Genomic DNA, 21,838 nt, shown 5'->3' with positions numbered 1-21,838 from the left:
GGGGCTGTGGCTTTCCTGAAGTCCACAATCATCTCCACTGTCTTCTGGGCATTGAGTTCCAGGTTGTTGCTGCTGCACCAGGTCACCAGCCGGTCCACCTCCCTCCTGTATGCAGACTCATCACTGTCCGAGATGAGCCCGATGAGGGTGGTGTCATCTGCAAACTTAATCAGTTTCACAGAGTCATGGCATAACATGAACAGTAGTGTGCCCCAAGATACAGGAAAACCCAGAGCTAGGCTAGATTAAGGATAATGTGCTAAGCAAAGCTGCTTTGTCTTAAAAAAAAAATAAAAAAAATTGTGGTATTAAATTTTTATTTTTAGGAAAATCTTGGATGAACCTCTTTTCTGTCAAGTCATTAAACCTAAAATGAGATGTTACATGGGAGCTCAGTGTTTGCTGCCCGCTGCTGAGAGAGCTCTTCTCCTCACGTCTCGTGTTGTTAATGTACAATATGTACAAGCAAATGTTTTTGTACCGTGCCTGTTGCATTTGAGCTACATGCCATATTTGGAGCTAAACCTGTGCTCTCCAGCCACAGGTAAACACAGTTACGATGAAAACATTTTGCATAGTTGGTTACACCGAAATGAACGAGATAAGACCTCACTTCGTACTGTTCACATCACACTAACTGCTGCAACTGACGTAACGAGTAAATGCCACACGATAAGAAAAACAGCACTGAATGGGTTTATTCAGTATGAATCCTGCGTATGAAACCTGCAGACTAAGACGTGATAATTCTGTCTCCTTGGTTCATGCACCCAACTACACTGTTATATTCTGCCTCACAAATGCATTGAAGAGCATTTTTCTTTGATCAAGTCCCATTAGCAGACGGTGAGCTCAGCTCACAGACCCCCCCCCCCCCCCCCACACACACACACGTCTTCTCTCCTTCCCACACTCCACCAGCAAGCACTGGCATAACACTGTATGTGCGACGCGTGCGTTTATTCGGTCACATAGAGTCCTAAACTGACAAACAGCAACTAGCACTGAAATTACAGTCATAGTTCCACCTGGTTGCTCACAGACAGAACATGGTATAATATTTCCTATCATCATTGTGTGGTGTGGAGGAAGCTGGAAGATAAGATGCTATCTGTGAGATTAACAGCTGTAAATATTGCCCTTCCTGTTTCAAACCCTGACAATATATCACAATTTAACATGCTTTGTCCTGCTTTATGACATAAAGTATGTTATATAGAGTGAACATGTTCTAAATGCTTATGCAACACTTTAAAAAACATTTTCCCTCATCATCCGCTCAATTGGAAAACAAAGCAATCATTAATTTTGCGGTACATATGACTGACTTGTTTAGGTCTTGAGAGCTGCACAGGAAACAATGATGTCAGTGATGGGCTGAATTAGTATTGATGATAAACAAACATTAGCTGTGAGAAAGTAAAATGTTGGAAGTCATTAGGCCTGTTCTAAACAATAAATCAATTAATCTCTCTTTCTACCGAAGACACTGGATGACAAAAGGCTCAACTCCGGTGCTCTTCACTGACTCCTCCCTTTCTTTTTTAAATCCATTTTAACCGTCCGAAATCGCGTTTTTGGATCGTTAAAAGCAGCTAAGCTGAGAAGCTAAGTTACGAGCTAAGCTAACAGGCCGACATCGGGAGAAAGCCTCCGCCTTGTCGAAGCTCCAAAATTCATGGTTGAAACCTGTGCCTTCGTGTAAAAAGTTGTTTTTCTCTGCAAAAAGAAGCTGAGAACTTGTTTACTGATTTTTTAAATTAGAAGCTTTGTGTGAAAAATGTTATGCTAAAGAGCTCAAACCACACTGAGCGTCCACCATTTTGAGAACCAAAGCGAGACAGCCCATGTCACGTCAAGGGGCCTCCCTCCCATTTTTCTTAAAGTGACAGGCTGCTCGCTCCCTCACTATCCATCCTTCGGTTCAAACTTATATTCCCATCCGGTGGTCAAAAAAGGTACTACACTCAAAATAAATTAAACATTTCTTCTTAAATTTCACAATAATTACTAATTATTGTCAAATTTCAAACAATATTATCGTTTATTACAATTATTTCTGAGACAATTAATCGCCCAGCAAAATTTGTTATCGTGACAGGCCTTAAAGTCACAATTTCACATCACATAAAGTCGGCCCTGTGATGGACTTGCGACCTGTCCAGGGTGTACCCTGCCTCTTGTACAGTGACTGCTGGACATGGACACCAGTGACCCCCACAACCTGAAAAGGAAAAAGCTGATAAAACACGATGGATAAAAGGATGGATCACATAAAGCTATTCTAAGTTTTAGCCAAAACAGATTTAACTCTGGCCTCATAACATGTTTTTTGATTAAAACTTTTGACATGAAAAGCCATGGACAACTTACATACAACTTACTTACAAACTGATCCTGTCAAAAAAAATGTTCAGAATTAATTAATTTGAGCTACTTTAATATGTCTGTGTGGAGGTGTAAACTGTGACTGTGGTTGCTCTAGTCAACAGCAGCTGGTGTGCACTGTTTGTCCTTTCAGCTTGTCCCACCCTTGTATGTTCACTGATGTGCATTTGATGAACAGACAAAAGACAAAACTCAGTCAGTCTGAAAATAAATTGGACACGAGCGGCTATTTCAAAACCCAAACTCCATTGTGTTCAGCGGTCAAGCTCATTAAATAGACCAAATATTCTTCTATAAACATGCAACACAAATGATTATGTTCCAGGTAGAAAGTGAAGCTTCAGTTTATCTGATCCCCTTTTAAGGGCACTCAAAGACGACTGTCTCTTATCAAGGCAGCTGGATCAGAATTTAATGAGTTCTTTACTTATGTTCCACCTCTTCTTCAAGTATCCTCAGATTCAGCATGGTGATTTGAACATATCCTCACTAAAAGGGACAGGAAAGAACAAAATGATCTAAAAAAATGCTCAACTAAGCTAAACCCCCCCCAAAAAAAACAGCCAGGTAAATGCAATATGTCTGGAATTGTTTGTGTTTGGTTGAGTCGATCACTAATCATTAAATTAATCACTTTTTTTCAAACATTAAATTCTAACAATTAAAAAAAGAGAAATGCATCTCAGTCTTACTGTTTATGTTGTCCAATCAGATCTCTGTGTTTGTAAACTAGTTCAACAGACTTGAGAAAATAATTGGTGGACGTAAATGAAAAACAAACCAATTAGCATTTTCTGCTAAAATGTGGTGTAAATGCTAAAACAGAATGACTTGGCTGATATTTGCTCAAAAAGATGAAACTGGCTTGATAAAACTAAAAGAAGCAGAGTGCTAGTTAAGTGCTATAATTAGAAAAAAGTTGTTAAAGTAGCAAAAGGCTAGCTAATAGCTAAAGTAGCAAAAAACTTCTTAAAACCAACAAAAAGCTAGTTAAAAGTAGCAACATGCTAAAGTAGCAAAAGCTTCCTAAAACCAACAAAAAGCTAGTTAAAAGTAGCAAAAAGCAAGCTAAAAGCTAAAGTAGTAAAAATTTCAAAAACCAACAAAGAGCTAGTTAAAAGTAGCAAAATACTAGCTAAAAGCTAAAGTAGCATACACTTCCTAAAACCATCAAAAGCTAGTTAAAGGTAGCAAAAGTCTAGCCAAAAGCTAAAGAAGCAAAAAACTTCATAAAACCAACAAGAAGCTAGTTAAAAGTAGCAAAAGTCTAGCTAAAAGCCAAAGTAGCAAAGATTCCTAAAATCAACAAAAAGCTAGTCAAAAGTAGCAAAAGACTAGCTAAAAGCTAAAGTAGAAAAAAGCTTCCTAAAACCAACAAAAAGCTAGGTAAAGTAGCAAAAAACTAGCTAAAAGCTAAAATAGAAAAAAGCTTCCTAAAACCAACAGAGCTAGTTAAAAGTAGCACAAGGCTAGCTAAAAGCTAAAGTAGCAAAAGGTTTCCTAAAAGCCAACAAAAAGCTTGCTAAAAGTAGCAAAAGGATAGAAGCTTAAAAAGCAAAAGGCTAGCTAAAAGCTATGAGAACAAAAACTAAAAGTAGCTAAACAAACAAACAAAAAAATAGAGCAAATGTGCTGAAGACAATGTCAAAGGGAACATCCATCCATTATGTTTTTTAAAACCTGAAAAAGGTCTCAATGTTAAATATTTTGAAAAGTTTAAAAGTTACACTAACCTAAAGTCACAGTGCTGACCTATCAAATGAGCTTAACGTTTTGATATACAGTATGAAGGGCTAAAATAGTGCAAAAAGTACAATTTGGTTGTAAAATAATAATAAAAAAGAAACATACAGAAAAATTGAAAACAGAAAAAAAATAGTTGGAATCTGGATCAACACAATTAAAAGGAGAGGAGGTGAAAGACATGACAAAAAAAAAACAACAACACAAATTTGTTTTGAAGTAAAACGTATTGTATGTAGCTAATGCAGCCCATCAGTGACCTAAGGGTTAATTCTTAAACTCTACCTTCTACAAGACCACCAAATGAAACTAGATCAATTATTTTTAGAGCAGCCATATGATTTGGGCCACTGGTCCCATGAGAGATGGAAGGCCTAGAAAAACTACACATGGTGTTTCAGAGGATAAAAATGACCCTCCTGAAAATGCCAATTTAAAGCAAATGCTGCTCTGAAAGTCAATCTTGTCCACAGTAAAGGTCAATTCATTTAAAGTGTTTATTTTTGCCAGTCTGAAAGATGACACCCTGGACTCAGTGACATTAGTGTTATAATTCATTAGGTAGACCCACTATAATGAGCTAGCTCTGATAGCACATCCAATTTTTACTGAGTTCTCTTCCCTCTGGGAGCTGAGGGCTTAATAACGCTGCTGCTTGTTGCTTGGTTTCACTGAATCATGAGCACACGGTCACTTGCCATCGGCCTCTCTTTTATCACATCCTTCCCTTCAGTTTCTGGAAACAAAGAATGCCATTTCATCTTGCCACTTATGTCACAAGTGTTGTTTGTTGAGCATATTCTATCTGTCTGTAATATATTTATTTGACCAGCCACTTGCTAAGGACAGCATACAAGAATGTTTTATTTTTGGTGTTTTTTCCCACATTTTTATCTGCTAATTCACAATTCTCATGAAGGGGATTTATGCAGACTGTGGGCATCGTTTGCATGAGCAGCAAACAAATTATTTACTTTTAAATCCACTTGAAGTTTTAATGACAACAAAGTAAAAGTGCAGTAACTTCTATGCAAGGACAAAAAGCCAACGCGAAACATAAACAAATTTTCTTTGCAACCACATTCACTAAATTAAAGGTCTAGCATTCCTTGTAGGAACGCATATTGTCTGACACCGTTTATGCCAGACAAAATGTTAAACTAAGACCAACTTTGGATGACAGAGGTTAAAGTTATAACTTTGTAAATGATATATGCGATCCGTTAGCTCTCATAATATGTGCTGAGGAGTACTCTCAGCTACAACTACACCAAATTTGAGCTTGAATGGAATAAAATTGGAATGAAAGTCAGCCATAGTAAGACAGAGTACGTGTGTGAATGAGAGGGAGGCTGGTGGAGCAGTGAGGCTACAAAGAGCAGAGGTCACAAAGGTGCAGGACTTCAAGTACTTGGGGTCATCTGTCGAGGAAAATGGGGAGAGTGGTAAAGAGGTGAACAAGAGAGTCCAGGCAGAGTGGATGGAGAAATGTTTCAGGAGTGATTTGTGACTAAAAGAGGGCAGCAAAGGTCAAAAGAAAAGTTTCCAAGACATTTATGAGACCAGATACTGTACGTTGTATGGTGGCATTGGCAAAAAGACAGGAGAAAGAACTGGAAGTGGTGAAAATGAAGATGTTGAGGTTCTCCTTAGGAGTGACAAGAATGGATAAGATTTGGAATGAGATCATCAGAGGTACAGCGCAGGTTGAACAACTGGGAGATAAAGTTAGAAAGGCCAGACTGAGATGGTTTGGACATGTCCAGAGCAGGGACAGTGGGTATACTGGTAGAAGGATGTTAGAAATGCAGCTGCCAGGAAAAAGCCAAAGAGGAGATGAATGGATGCAGTTTGAGAGGACATTGGACAGAGGATGCAGAGGACAGAGTGAGATGGAGGAAGTTGTCAAGGTTTTTTAATTGTAATTCGCATCACACATGGTACATGAGGTGGAACAAAATTGTCCCAGTTACACACAACAATAGCAAAAATATAAATTGTAAAAAGAAAAAGTAAAAGTAAATAAGAATCTTCAAAATGAACTAAGATATACACTAAACGAATGCCAAACGGTACGCTAAATAATCTAAGATATACGCTAAACACTAATAGTGCAAAACAATACACCGAGTACAGCAGCATGAAATCAGCAGCATGAATAATCAGCAGCACATATCAATAATCAAAGTGGCATTATAGTGATTTTTTTTCACAGTGATCATCCTGGTTAGAGATTCATGAGTCTAACAGCTTCAGGGTAGAAGATGTTCCTCAGTCTAGTGCTTCTACACTTAATGCTCCTCAATCGCATGAGGGGAGTGGGGCAAAAAGTGTGTGCTGGGTGAGTGGGGTCCTTCATGATGCAGGTGGCCATATTTGCTGAATCTGGAGGTGTAGATGCTTCACCACTCTCTGCAAAGCTTTTCTTGCATCTTTTGTCTTGCTGTGGTAAACCCCGAAAAGCTAAAATAAGAAATTGATTTAATGATTACAGTGATTTAGTGATTTACTAAAGAGCAGGGTCCCGACATAATTTTGTTCTTTAAAACTTTTGCACATTACTATAGCTTTATTCCTTCATAAATAAAGTATACTTGTTTTTCGTATTTCATAGTTGTTAACATTTATTAAAAAAAAAAACTCAAGTTTTTATATAATAATAAGAAGAATTTTTTACCTGTGGATTAGAAAACTTAGCTCTCACCACTATCGTTATTTAAAGCGATTTACAGTATATGACAAAAGCTTATGTAAAAATTTTAACTAATTTCCGCGTGACGTACTAAAAATCATACGTCAGAACCAATTCTCTTACGCTATTGGTCAGATTATTTGTATACTAAAATCTGATTGGCTACATTTTCAGTGTCAGCGCTAACCCGTTTGGTAATCTTTCTTTAGCAAAGAGACAAAAAGAGAAGTCTTGTATGAGTAAATTTTAAAACAGTACTTCCACCTTATGAAATGTAACTTCGAAATAGCGCACAGAGATGTTGTCGCTTAATTATTTTCGGCTGCTGTTAACCTTAATGCATGATACGTTTTGATTCGGTGACAAACTAAACATGCTAATGTTAGCTATAGCTGCTAGCTTGCTATCGAAGTAAGGAGTCTCCTCTAAATGTCATATCGTATTGAAAGTTGACGGTGCCCACTGTAAATCGGCTTAAATGGGGTTTGTTAGAGCTTTGGCATCAACCAGGTTCCTCTGTTTGTTCAACGGGAAAGCAGCAAGTTTGACCAAAACATTAGTTCATGCTGGGTGCTGCAACTTCAGGAGAAATGTCTGCAGTTCACCTTCAAGACTGCAGAGCTGCATGTCAGCCTGGGTCATCGACCAGTATGGTACTAATGGAGTTTTGAGGTTCACAGAAGATATCACCATACCAGCTATTAATTCTGCCAATGAAGTGTTGATAAAAGTCAGTGCAGCGGGTTTAAACCCTCTGGATGTGTCTATGAGAGGTAAACCATGACAATACTACCAGTGTTATTCAAAGGAATAAAGGATATCATTTGATTTGAACTAATTTCTTTTGCACGTTTCTTCCAAATAGGAGGATATGGGGCAGCATTGCTGAACTTGAGAAGGGATCCCTTATCTGTGATGAATACCAATAGTGAGTTTCCACTCATTCTGGGTCGGGATCTGTCAGGTGTAGTGGTGGATTGTGGATCTGGGGTAACACACTATGCTCCTGGAGATGAGGTAAATGCTTCGTTACACACTCATTGTTTTAAGAAAAAATAAACACAGGCACATCGCAATGCCTTCACAGTACAGTGAACCTTTAACTGGAACTGCATGGGTAATATATTTACATGCTACAGATATTGTAAAATATATTCAAAGATAATAACGCCAAGTTTTGTCTTAAACTGTCATATGCTTTTTTTTTCAGTTTCATGATTAAAGTTACAACTTTACTGTGTAGTTTACCAAAGGTGCTTGGTATCACCTGAATTTCTAATATTTATTTTGTTCCAAAAACATAAATGCACATATAAAACTCTAAATCTAAAAAGTCTGTTGCAGACAATAAATATTTTTATTAAAATAAACAAGACAGGAACCTCTAGCAAATATATATTTTTATTTATTTAACGTTTTGCTAGTTTAAATAAGAACTGTTGCAAATGTCATATAGTGCCGTGCAGAAGTTTTGAGTCATTCTTAAGTTCATTGTTTTTAAAGCAGCCTTGAGTAATAGTTTTCCAGGCTTTCTGAAATTTTTCTTTGACAATTTTTAAAATATTTTTGGTTCAATTCATTTAACTTAACCTATGAATTCTTAAACTTTAAAAACCAGTAGGTGTCTAAACACAAGAGATTGTGACTGCATTAAAAAGAGACAAATTGAAAAAATAAAAACTCTAGTTTTAGTCTTACTGTTACAATTAGTCTTGCAAATACAATTTGTTCCAGTTTTTTTTTAGTCGAAAGAAACTATAATAACTGCAAATGTAATACAGTTCAACAGGCATAATATGGTATTTTAGTACCAACAAGGTGATTCTCAAAAAATCTGTTAAGAAAAACATTGACGTAAAGTCAACAATCAAAGAAGGATGATTTATTTTTCAGATTTTGTGTCAGGTCAGGTCAAGCAAAATATAAAGGAATGAAGTCTTGTTTTTCCTATTTTTAATACATTCCTGCTAGATATAGTTTATCTGCTTTACAACATATTTAAGAGCATTTTCTTTTATCCTGCACTTCTCCATTCTTCTTTTAATTTTTTGAATGAACACTGCAGTTATTGTCCCAAGTTTTTATTTACAGTGTCTTTTATTTTGAGTTCAGTTCTTGTTTGGTACAAAAACTGGACTAAAAATGAGTAAAAAAAATCAATTTATGTTCAAAGAAACTTATTAAAAAACCTCAATATAACCTGGGGAATAATTTTTTATAATCATTTTAAAATATGTCAAGGAAGTTGGGCACCATAGAAGCAAAATATAAAGAAATGAAGGTTGGCTTGAGACTTATTTAAAGTAAAGAAAATGAACGAAAAATTAAAATTAAATGTTACTGCCCAGTATATTGTGGAACAGAAGTTTCTGTGTCAACTAATCAACAGGCCTTATTTGAAGCTGTTTATTTCAGTAAAGTTAAGTTAGTTTATTACTTTTTTTAACCCTTGATATTCATATTGACGATGTTTTATTCTGATGTTATGCAGGTTTATATTTATGGTCTGCATCCTCAGCGTTCATGCTTAATGAGTGCAACTTCAGGGTTTATTCTTCACTGATTTTCTTGGAGAAATGACTCTTGTTGCTCGGTCATTACATGAATCTGATTTGTAATGATTATAGACGCCCACTGTGCTGTCTCCTACATATTCAGGTTACTGTTTTTTGTGTGGACATCATTTAACATATTCTTCTTAAAGTGACTGCAATCACTGTAATAAATTATCACAAATATACAGTATTTCCAAATGCATTCTTGTAACATTGTTGAAGCAGCTAATTTATGATGAACAGGAACCGTCAAGACTAAGACATTTGATTATCCAGACTTGGAGTCTGCGAGTGGGTGGTTAATTTGAGCTGTGCTCACCTTGTTAAATGTCATATTGCTGTTCTAGGTGTGGGCTGCGATTCCTCCTTGGAAACAAGGCAGTCTGGCAGAATATGTGACTCTGACAGAATATGAGGTGAGCTGTGGAATAGAATGAGCGCAATGTGTGTATATTTGGATCTGGGACTTACAGTAATTTGCACTAACTCAGTTTTCAGATGAAGAGAAAAGCTAAAAACGAAAAAGAATTTAGAGCTCTTATTTAAAGTGAATAAAATAACTGGACCCTGTGATGTAGTCCTGCAGTGTAAGAACTCATAAGGATTAAGTTTGTTTCGTTGCAATAGTTGCTCTGGCTGCAGTTACAGGGACACTTAAAGTGGCTTATTTTTTTCTTTTTGCGCTCTACTTAATTTTGTCAGCAGCTCAATCAATTGTCCGTGTGGCTGTTTTTTTGCAGGTTTCCCATAAGCCGAAATCCCTGAGTCACATAGAAGCAGCGTCCATCCCCTACGTAGCCAACACTGCTCTGTCAGCACTCGTCAGTGCAGGTGGTGTTTGCAGGGAAAACGCTTCAGATAAAAGGCAAGCATCAGCCTGATTTTGAGTAGTTTTGTTTGTAATGAACCTTTAATCTCACAGCAGCTGTTTTTTTTACACAACTTAAACAGAGTGATTCAGAGTACTTTTAGAAAAAAACTGTATTAAACTATATCACCTGTCCTTTTGAAGGTTTGACTTAATTTCTGCTCTTCATCTCAGTAGCTGAGTCATAGTTTTTAATTTTTTTATAATACTAGAGTCAAATACCTTAAATGTCAAATTTTAATCTATTTATTCTATGAGCATCTCTCGCTTCTTTTTGAGTTAATATTTTCCAGTCTGCCGAATCATATTTACCTCTTGAGGTTTCTATTTGTTTTCATAGCTTTGCAATAAATGAATCACCCAGAAACTGAACAATCGTTTAACTTTTGGGCTTTTCCCCTCCAGAGTTTTGATCATCGGAGCATCTGGAGGTGTCGGAACATTCTCTATTCAAGTAAGGCAAAGTATTTTCCTTTAGCTGTGGGGACATTTGATGAAAGAAAGGCTTCTTGTTGCAATCATAATCTTTTTGTTTTGTTTTTCCATGTACTGTCAGCTATTAAAGGCTTGGGGTGCACATGTTACCGTCACCTGCTCTCAGAACGCTGAAGGCCTCCTTAGAGGGCTGGGGGCTGACGAGGTAGTGGACTACACAGCAGGAGATGTGGCTGAACAGCTGGATATGATGGAGAAGTAACTTTCATTTATATGCTTTAAGAAATTACCAGATTTTAAAAGTATAGTAACACACACACTCATGAGCATCAGTTGGACATTTACAGGAGTCTCCCAGCTGCACAGAGTAAACATCATGTTACTATGGAAACGCAGCAGGACAGCAGACAAACACCAAAACTTTTAACAAACTTAAACTCAGATTTTACAAGAACGGTTCAAGATATCAAAATGCTGAATCAGTTGACGATAGCTGAATGTCTTTAGAATTGTTTTAAAGTTGAATGGACTTCATAGGTGGAAGAGCTGAATATTTCAAAGAGTTTAAAATATATCAATATCAAAAGTCGTAGCAGGAGTGTCCTAAACGAGCTGAACGTTTTGATAACTTAATTGCTGAAAGAGCTTAAAATCTGCAGGACGAGTTAGATGCTGAAAAATGTACGGAAGACCCATGAACAGGATACCTGGACTGGAAATTTGCTGTAGTTCTTGGATTTTCAACCTTTCTTCAAAAGTACTTTTTCCTCAAGTTATTCATCTTGTGCTTTCACCACCAGGTTTGATTTGATTTTAGACAACGTAGGAGGCGATACAGAGCAGTGGGCATCGGGCCTGCTGAAGCCATGGTCGGGGGCAAAGCACGTCACACTGGTATCCCCGTTACTTCTCAACACGGACTCCATGGGCCTGTTAGACGGGACGTTTCACGCTTTGTTCAGTCTTCATAACCGAGCCTTTCAGGTAAGGGTGCTTAAAGCCAACATTCATCTCCAACAAAATGCACTACTAAGTCTTATTTTTCTCATGAATTCCTCAGCTGGGGTATGTACTGCTTTAATTCATAGAAAATGTCCACACAAATGAGCATCAAGTGCAGTCCTGTTCAGACACTTCAGAGTTTCTACATTTTACCTCCTTCAGTTGCTCATAGTTGAAGTTCAGGTTTAAACTGGAAGGAAAAATGTGTAATTATCTGACCTGTTTTCATAACTTGTTTTCTTTTTTGTTTAGGGTTAAGCTGTATTGTTATAAATGTATGCTAACAGGCGTAATAAATCTAACCATGTGCATGTGAGGAAGGAATTTTAAGAGTATCTAAATGTGGCCCTCGAGCTGCACCGTTCACTGCGTACACCATGATTGTTGAGGATGAACAGAGGAGGACTGGGTGAGGTTGTTCTGGCCAGTGGAGGAAATCAGTCATCTGTCAATGAGACGATGGGTGTGAGTGTGGGCATTAGCTGAAATACAGTGTGTGTGTGTGTGTGCGCGCAGTTGTGTTTGCTGCTGAGCTGGCAGAACTCAATGTTTGTTCAGATTGCAGTCGACTGACTCCCTCCGGCAAATACCAGTGTTTCTGCGTTTCTTGCCAAGCCTCCAGCTCTTTTGTTTACGAGGGCAGCCAGCTGGTCAGTTTGGTGTGGCTCAGCTGCAGCAGTGCCCACCCTGCCCTCATCCCAGCTCATCTCACAGGGATCGTAGCACACCTGAGCCCTCTAGTGTTGAGCATAAGCACTCCTTTCTATTTAAGCCTGGATAAATTCACTGAAGTCAACACGTGTGTCAAAATGATGCAGCAAATTTGAGACAATTATCTATAAATATCCACCTTACAAAGCAGTGCATGGAAATAGTTTTTCCGCCTTATCCACTTGTGTTTTGGGGATGTTTACTTGGTGTGCCGTTACTTAAAAAAAAAAAATAAAATGGGAATCACCTTCACTTGACAAATCAACATATCTACAACTACCACGTGATCTGTGAAAAGCAAAGACCACATTTTCCTTGCTTTTCTTTTTCCTTTTTTTTGGTCATCACAACACTGTTTTAGTATTTTAGCCACTAATAATCTGAACAGGTGTGAGGACACAGGGCCGTTAGGGTTCATCTGATTGGCCAGAAATGTTACTGATGTGTGAAGTGTGAATGCATATCAGTTGGAAATATTGTAGGTCAAGTTTTCTTGCAGTCCAAGCACTTCTTTTGCTGTACACACACTGATGTTGTTATTATTTTATTCTTTTATTATTATTTGTATTTCACATTTTTGAAGCCTTACATCTGTGGTGATATTTTAAACATATCTGCCAGGATGATCTTTTCAGATTTCGTCTTCGTAGGATAGAATTAAAACGAATACAGCTGGAGTGTACATTTTTAGACACTGGCTTTTATTACCAATAATTTTACTAGTATAACTACAAGGGCCTGAATCAAATATCTCTGGAAACTGAAAGTCAGAAGTACGTCTGTATCACATCGGTCTAATTTCTCTTCTTTTTACTCCTCCTAGAACATAATATCAAACGGAGTCTTCTACAGGTGGGCTTTTTATGCTCCAGATGGACCTGCCTTGGATGATGTCTGCAGGCTGGTGGAAGCAGGAAAGGTATTGTTTTAATATTTATACCATTTTGACCGACAGGATGGAGGGGAAAGGAACTGCCTCATTTGCACACCAGACAGCCTGAGAGTGAAGTTCATGCTGGGATGTAGATCATGCAGAGCAGATGATATGAACATGCCTGGGATTCCCTACATGCCTGTATTCATGTCCTTTCTGTGGCTTTGTGACGAGTGTGTGTTGGATTGCTGCTGTGCTTGGTTAGGTAGGTGGGTGGTGTGCTGGTGTGCGGGGTGACTGGGTTAGGCGCCAGGAAACTGAGAATGGATTTTAAAACTGTGCTGAGCAGCCAGTCGCACAAGCGTGCAGATCCTCTGTCCTTTTGTTCGGGGGGGCTTACAGACAGCAGTGCATTCTGATCGATGGCGGGAAGCACACACACACACACGTGCACGCTGAATGTTGCGTTTGCAGTCAGGAGCGTGAATGGGATCCAGTGATGCCACCCCGCTCTCCATTCATTGTTAATGACAAGAGATGCTGACCAGAATAACAAGCCTTTAGCTGCTTGTGTTGTGGGACTAGCTCAGGATTGTCCAGCCTCATCACATTTTAAACCCCTTCATCACGGTTTCACATTGGCTTATGATGAAGCATTAGAAGCTTGCAAACCATATTTAAATGGTCATTAAAAATCACACTGCCTCATTTTAAGCAAAAAACTAGTTTTATGCTTTTAAAGATTAGACTCCTTAAGAAAATGTCTTTAACAGAAAGAAAATCAAAGGGAAAAAGTAACTGTTGTCGCTAAAACAAAAGCATATTTTTGTCTGTCTAAAATATTACGGTGCTGTAATTTTTTAAAAATTTTATTTTGAAAACGTGAACAACCTTGCTGTGTCTTGTATTACCTTATCTGTTGGTTGGTCAGAGCATGTGCGACTGCGAGAGTCTCCATGGTAACAGTGGCTTGAGTTTCGATCAGCTGTCAGTAAGAAACACAACTTGTTCACTTACTTCCTTCATAATGATGTCAGACATTTCTGTCATCATAGTTCTGCCTAACTTTGCAAGATTTGAAATAAAAGCCAAATAATAATAAAAATCCACCGTCATTTTAAGGCAGTCGGTGCGCCACTTTTAGGATTTGATGAAATTATTAAATGTCGGCATTTAAAGTCGAATTTAATTACAATGTTTATTCAGGGATATGTGTTCATTTATTCATTCACTCTTATTATAGCTTCAGCCTAAAGATTTTAATCTAAGGTAAAATCTTCCCAAGAACTTTAATTTTTAATTATCTCATGATTTTTAGTGTAAAGAAAAGCTAAAAATATGTGTAAGCCACATTTTCTGCTGTATGTCAATAAGAAGGTGCAGTTAGACTGCAGTATGAAATAATACTAATGGTAACAGTTTTTTAGATTTTTTTTTTTTAGATCGGCATGTTGCCATTATGCAGTGTTCACCATATCGTGTTTCACTTTATGCGCAAGTTATTTAAACAGAAAGCCTTTTTTTGTGTTTGAATAACAGCAAATAAATACATTTTGAACTCCAAAATATATTGTTTGTTAAACACCAGTTGCGTTTGTTTGTACAATGCATTTCTAAAAGCATTACTGAGACATCTAAACTGTTAATATTAGGCCTGTATTTAATTCCCAAGTATCTCTGTAAACCAGAAAGTGTCATATTTCTCATGTCTGAGCAAAATAAGCGACTTGATTGTGGAGTTAAAGGTTTCACATCTTTGTCATGATGTAAACAGCAGCAGGTATTATTCTGATGTACAACTAATAGTTTTCCACAGCAAATGAGGAATAATTCTATCCTAAATGTGGCTAAGGTCTTTTCCTATAGGGATATTTATTTCTTCTCTTTCAGTTAATAGACCACTACATGTTGTCTTTTACAAATGATGTCTTGGGACAAGCAGAGATTTTTATTTCTTTGTAACTTTATTTGTTGAATTGGTGTACTTTGAGAGGAAAAAGCATCAGATGATGAGGGAAATCTTCATGTGAATGTGCACGAGTTAACAGCAGCATCAAGCTCCTTCATAGGATCTACAGCCACTTTACTGTTGATAATTGTGACTTCACTTGGTTCTTCTCAGGTGTAGGTGATTGGACACTGTGACTTGTTTTCGCACTCTGTAGGTGAAATCGTAACATGTCACTGAGTTCGAGCCACTCTGCCTGTTGTTGTCCTTAATCGCTCTATAACTGGACTTTAATTTCGTTAGCTTATCCCGGCACTACTTATAAGTCTGGTTGTAGTCATCTCTCTCTCTGTAAATGTGCTCATTTCTTGTGGCGCCATCCGTCAACATAATCGGAGAGGAAGTGGAAGTTCAGATGTAGTTTGCAGTTCTGATGGGTGGGTCATCCAGCGACGTAGCTCCGCCGGCCAATCAACAGCTGCTGTGTGCTTGTGTCAGAACTGTCACCTCAGAGCAGCTCTCTTGGAACCACAAACAAGGTGCTCCCACCAGGCTGAGTGGGGGTGGGTACCGATAGTGGGCCGGCCTTTAACTGGTGCGGTGTGGTCCAGAACCAACGAGAGTTGAGACAGTGGCAAAGCACCATAGATTAGTAGCATTTTAAGTCAGGCTAAAGGAAGAAAGTTTGTCTTTGTCGAACTTGCTTGGCCACTGTTGTTGTGGGAGACCTTGATTCCTGCGGACAAATTTAAAATCCACTACCTTGAATTCTGGCTTGTAATTGTTAAAACTTGAGTTAGATGTTGACCCAGTCAACCAGAACCCACAGAGCAGAACAAGGACTGCTATCAAGTTAGAGCCCAAGAAGGTAGAGAAGCAGCTTAAAAACAAGAACTGTAGGAGCTTCTGATGCTGAGTGGCAATATGAGGTTTTAAATTTCCCCCGAAAGACTCTTTGGTTTTTAATTCCTGTTCTTGCCGGTTTGTTTCAGATCCTGCCAGTCGTGGAAGCCCAGTTTCCATTTGCTCAGGTGCCTCAGGCTTTCCACAAGCTGGAAGAGGGTCACGCCAGAGGGAAGACGGTGATAAAGGTCACGGAAGAAGATGACAGCTGTACGGAGGACGAGGCGCAACAAGCAGCACAGTAAAACTAAAGAGGCAAAGCAAGTGCCAAGAGAATTACTCCCAAGACTCTTTTTACCTTTACAAGTCCGCGCTGGACAGCAGACTGCAGAATCCACATAGAAAAGCTGTTTGCAGCAGATAACAAGCATGACTCGTGTCCGTAAGAAGAGCTGAAGGTTGTTCTTGTTGGAGTTTACACCTTTGAGTACTGTTATGAGGCACTTATTTTACATCTGATGATAAAAACACAGGTGCTGGTCATAAAATGAGAATATCTTGAAAAAGTTGATTTATTTCAGTAATTCCATTAAAAAAAAAGTGAAACTTGTATATTATATTCATTCATTACACACAGACTGATATATTTCAAATGTTGATGATTATAACTGACAACTAATGAAAACCTCAAATTCAGTATTTCAGAAAATTAGAATATTACTTAAGACCAATAATAAAAAAAAGGATTTTTAGAAATGTTGGCCAACTGAAAAGTATGAACACGACAAATATGAGCATGTACAGCACTCAGTACTTCGGGCTCCTCTTGCCTGGATTACTGCAACAATGCGTCGTGGCATGGAGTCAATCAGTCTGTGGCACTGCTCAGGTGTTATGAGAGCCCAGGTTGCTCTGATAGTGGCCTTCAGTTCTGAATTGTTGGGTCTGGCGTATCACATCTGGCGTATCGCATCTTCCTCTTTGCAATACCCATCGATTTTCTATGGGGTCAGACATCTTTTCTGGCCAGTTGAGAACAGAGATACCATGGTCCTTAAACCAGATACTGGTAGCTTTGGCACTGTGTGCAGGTGCCAATTCCTGTTGGAAAATGAAATCTGCATCTCCATAAAGTTGGTCAGCAGCAGGAAGCATGAAGTGCTCTAAAACTTCCTGGTAAATGGCTGCATTGACCTCGGACCTCAGAAAACACAGTGGACCAACACCAGCATATGACATGGCCCCCAAACCATCACTGACTGTGGAAACTTGACACTGGACCTCAAGCAACGTGGGTTCTGTGCCCGTCTCTTCCTCCAGACTCTGGGACCTTGATTTCCAAATGAAATGCAAAATTTACTTTCATCAGAGAACATAACTTTGGACCACTCAGCAGCAGTCCCAGGCGAGACGTTTCTGACGCCGTCTCTCGTTCAAGAGTGGCTCGACACAAGGACTGCGACAGCTGAAACCCATGTCTTGCATACGTCTGGGCGTTGTGGTTCTTGAAGCACTGACTCCAGCTGCAGTCCACTTTTTGTGAATCTCCCAAATTTTGGAATGGGTTTTGTTTCACAATCCTCTCCAGGGTGCAGTTATACCTATTGCTCATGTACTTTTTTCTACCACATCGGTTAATTCCCTTCACCTCTCTATTAATGAGCTTGGACACAGAGCTCTGCGAACAGCCAGCCTCTTTAGCAATGACTTTTTGCGTCTTGCCCTCCTTGTGTAAGGTGTCAATGGTCGTCTTTTGGACAACTGTCAAGTCAGCAGTTTCTCCATGATTGTGTAGCTTACAGAACTAGACTGAGACCATTTAAAGGCCTTTGCAGGTGTTTTGAGTTAATTAGCTGATTAGAGTGCGTCACCATGTGCCTTCAATATTGAACCTTTTCACAATATTCTAATTTTCTGAGATACTGAATTGGGGGTTTTCATTAGTTTTCAGTTATAATAATCAACATTAAAAGAAATAAACAGTGTGTAATGAATTAATATAATATACAAGTTTCACTTTTTGAATGGAATCACTGAAATAAATCAACTTTTTCATAATATTCTAATTTTATGACCAGCACCTGTATACCTTTCACATCAGCAAGCAGACTTTTTATTGACTTGATTGGTGCAATTGATACAACCTGGAGTTGTATAATGAAGCTCGTCTGTTAGTTTTCTGATATCGCTGGAATTAAAAACATATAACGGGTTAAACCTGTTCTAAAAGACCAAGAACTCTTTGCCCTTATGTGTGTTGCCATGCAGTGTCCACCATATTGTGTTTCACTTTATGCGCAAGTTATTTAAACAGAAAGCCTTTTTTTTTTGCGTTTGAACAGCAAATAAATACATTTTGAACTCCAAAATATATTGTTTGTTAAACACCAGTTGTGCTTGTACAATGCATTTATAAAAACATATTGACAAAATAGTTTTATTTATTAGAGCAGCTGTGTTTAGTTCTAATTGTAAACAACAGACAAATTGTATGTATTTGCTCTTATTGCATGCATTTAAGATAATTTGGCATTACTCAAAATGATATAAGCATAACACTGTCATGAAGAAACAATTTCATTCAGTAAAAACATAAAACATATAAATCTGAGGAATTGTTACTTGAGGTGTAAAATATAAGTATTTCCAGTTCAGAGCCCACTTCTTGTATAGTCGGCAGGTATCAGTACGTAGTTGACCTCTTAGTTTTTGTTCAGCTCTGCTGCTGCAGGTCGCACGCCGATGCCACAGCTCGTCTTTGGACACAAGTCTCCATCAGAGCTACACCTCCCATATTAAAACGAATCGCCTCGGCTCTTCATATAACCTCCACGTCCCACCTTTGCTGTGGTTTGTTTGGGTCAAGTGTGTTCAGAATCACTTGGTTTTTGTCGTAATTAACGCCACCTGAAAGAAAACAGATTTACAATGAGCAATGTGGATCAGTCCACAAGGTGTCACTAACAGACAGGGATAGAAAGGTTTCTCCACATGATGCTCTTGAGTTGTCAGGAGATTTGATTTGACTGCAGTGACCAATTTGTAACCACTGACATGATTAAACAAAAAAGTCTTGTGAAAACTCAGAATCTAGAAGACAAAACTTATGTGGGCAACTTAGTAATTAAACCTGTTCATTAAATTAAACATCAGTGATACCTTGAATATTATTAAAAAAATAAGGTAAATAAAGTGCCCTTACAGCAAATATAAAACTATGTGCCTTGTATGAATAATCACTTTATTGTTACCTTTCTGAGGAAAGGTTATATACAATTTAACTCTTTGAAAGGCCTCTATTTGAAAAAAACAGAATGATTTTGTTTGGATTGATGAGCTAATGGCTAGCTTAAGCAGGGCCAAGACCCAAGTAAATTGCTGCTGTGTTAAAAAACAAAACAAATTCCAGCCTTGAAACTTGTTACAATTTATGCAAAATATTTTTCAGAATTGTCAATTTTCCAGCTATTTAAACAGAATCATATAGTTTGCAAAAACAAATAGTGGCAGCAGCAGTTAGCTGTAGCACTTCTGGTGCAGCCTGGGGAAGTTTCAGTGGAAATATCTGGGAAATTAAAAAAGGTAGTAAAGGTTTATAAAAATAGCGATCGCATGAACCACAATTTTTTTTTTTTAAAGGAGTAGTTTTCAGTCCAAAACTGTTCAATTCTATCAATATTTATATTTTATTTGACTATTCAAGCCTATCCCCCCAGCCACACACACATACAGCAAAGCTGAGCTCACCCATGATCCTTGTTTCCGCTTTGTAATCCTATCAAAATAAACGTAAGATGGCAGAAACAACACATGCAGCCTGGAAAAGTACAGCTAGCTCTACTAGCAGCGGACGTAAAAAATAAAAATACAGACTGTAGTCATGATTGAATTGATTCTAATTCACCTGTTTTCATGTAGATCAATAATGTGTGAAAATCAGTTAGCTCATTAATATGATCAGAATTGAACTTCCCCAGTCTGAGATGTTCAAAGAGCTATCTACAGCAGGTAAGATATTGTTTGTACCTCATCGCTCCAAAAAATATGAAGCTGTTTTTATGAGAGGTTCCATGTGAGAGATGGTACCTTTGATGTCCAGGACGAGGTCAGCGCTGGGCGTGTAGCAGATCAAGCCCTTCGAGGTGATGCTCCAGAGGTGGATCTGGTTGTCCAGCTCTGGTGTCAGACCCACTCGGCTTCCTGCGATTGTGACGCTGCCACTGGGACACAGGCAGCACTCCTCCAACAGCTGCACACAGATGAATGAACCCAGCACAAGTTTCAGTTTCATTAAAATAAATTTTCACGACTATTGTCAAATTTTAAAATAGTTGTAGGGAAGTGATCCTGTTGACATCAGGACTTCATTTTAGGAATAATCTGATCATGCGATAATTTAAAATGTGACGTTTGTTTGAGCATAGACCTACAGGAGCTTTATCTTTTCCTTTGAACCCTGCTTTAAATTAGAGATTCTCTAAATCGCAGCAATATTTAACTTCCCCGGACCTTTTTGACATTTAGTACTTAGGATCTTGATTCCACTTGTACCTTGCAGTGCATTTGGCCATTCTGGTAGAACCATATCTGCTCCAAGCCATCCGTCTCCTCCGTTTCTTGTATCCGCAGCAGTTTGACTTCGTCTAAATCACCGGTCACTGACATCATTAACCCCGACTGTCTGTTCCTTAAACGGAAATGCACTTGCTTCTGCACGCACAAACCAAAAATACATCTCTGGTTACTGAAGTAAATGGGATTTCTTTTCTGTTGGTCTCCGTTTGAATGTTAAAACAGACGTGTTAGATCTGACATGTTTGATCTTTCGCATGTTTTGCATTCAGGGTGACACGTCTGGAGCGAACCTGTGTGAGAGGGCGGAGGGAACCGATTTTCTGCCAGCTGCTGAACCGGCGCCAGTCGGGAACCTCACCAGGTTTCAGCAAAATCTGTGCACCTCGATAGTTGATTCCTTCGTACAAGATCCACCTGAAATTAAAGAAAAGGAAAAAAGAGCCTTTATCATCTTTTTAGAACCAGCTACAAGTCAGTGCAACATAAAACATAATTTGAGCTTTTTTTAATTTGTCCATCATTATTATATGAATGCTGATTCTTCACACTGCTGTTTAAAGTTTATTCTGTTTTTTTTTGCAATCAAACCATGTTCACGTTCCACATGCTTTGCACTTTTTAAATATAAAATATATATGAATAGTGGCACAGTGGTGCAATTGGTAGAGCTGCTGCCTCTCAGCAAGCAGGTTGCTGGATCATATCCTGGCTTGGGGGGGGGGGGCTTTTCTGGGTGGAGTTTGCATGTTCTCTGCTCATGCGTGGGTTTTCTCTGGGTACTCCGGTTTCCTCCCACAGACCAAAAACATTCACGTTAGTCTGAGTGGTAACACTAAATTGTCCCTAGGAGTGAGTGAGAGAGTGAATGGTTGTTTGACTCATTTGTCTCTATGTGTCCCTGTGATGGACTGGAGACCTGTCCAGGGTGTCCCCCGCCTCTCACACAACGATGGCTGGACATAGACACCAGTGACCCCCGTGACCCAAAAAGGAAGAAGTGGGTAAAGATAATGAATGTACAGTGTATACTGTATATGTATGTATGTATGTGTGTGTGTATATGTATATATACATACATGCATACATACATACATACATACATACATACATACATACACATCCATTCATTCATTCACTTTTTAAAGGTTGTTAAACTAGATAGATAGATGGATGGATGGATGGATGGATGGATGGATGGATGGAT

The 21,838-nt window shown here is 38.5% G+C and overlaps 2 protein-coding genes across 2 annotated transcripts in view; one reads left to right on the top strand and one right to left on the bottom strand.

Annotated features, from left to right (window-relative positions):
- The first annotated feature begins 7,008 nt into the window (after positions 1-7,008).
- LOC119418270 (reticulon-4-interacting protein 1 homolog, mitochondrial) lies at positions 7,009-16,609 on the top strand. The gene is made up of 9 exons (XM_037685531.1): positions 7,009-7,596; positions 7,689-7,840; positions 9,726-9,794; positions 10,119-10,243; positions 10,652-10,700; positions 10,803-10,939; positions 11,482-11,665; positions 13,218-13,313; positions 16,209-16,609. Exons 1-9 carry the CDS (start codon positions 7,302-7,304, stop codon positions 16,362-16,364), a joined length of 1,263 nt encoding a protein of 420 aa, XP_037541459.1. The 5' UTR covers positions 7,009-7,301; the 3' UTR covers positions 16,365-16,609.
- A 2,012-nt stretch (positions 16,610-18,621) lies between these two features.
- Positions 18,622-21,838, bottom strand: part of LOC119417920 (beta/gamma crystallin domain-containing protein 1) — a 43,944-nt gene continuing 40,727 nt past the window's right edge. Inside the window, exons 19-22 of the mRNA XM_037685169.1 lie at positions 20,925-21,048; positions 20,611-20,769; positions 20,146-20,308; positions 18,622-18,966 (exon numbers count right to left, since the gene is read on the bottom strand). Coding sequence (XP_037541097.1) covers positions 18,878-18,966; positions 20,146-20,308; positions 20,611-20,769; positions 20,925-21,048 — 535 coding nt within the window. The 3' untranslated portion in view covers positions 18,622-18,877. The remainder of the gene's footprint in view (positions 18,967-20,145; positions 20,309-20,610; positions 20,770-20,924; positions 21,049-21,838) is intronic.

The sequence above is a fragment of the Nematolebias whitei genome, chromosome 12 (assembly GCF_014905685.2).
Source record: "Nematolebias whitei isolate Nwh7 chromosome 12, NemWhi1, whole genome shotgun sequence".
In the NCBI taxonomy this organism is placed as follows: Eukaryota; Metazoa; Chordata; class Actinopteri; order Cyprinodontiformes; family Rivulidae; genus Nematolebias; species Nematolebias whitei.
The sequence above is the reverse complement of the archived record's forward strand: the minus strand, read 5'-3'. Positions and strand labels throughout refer to the sequence as shown.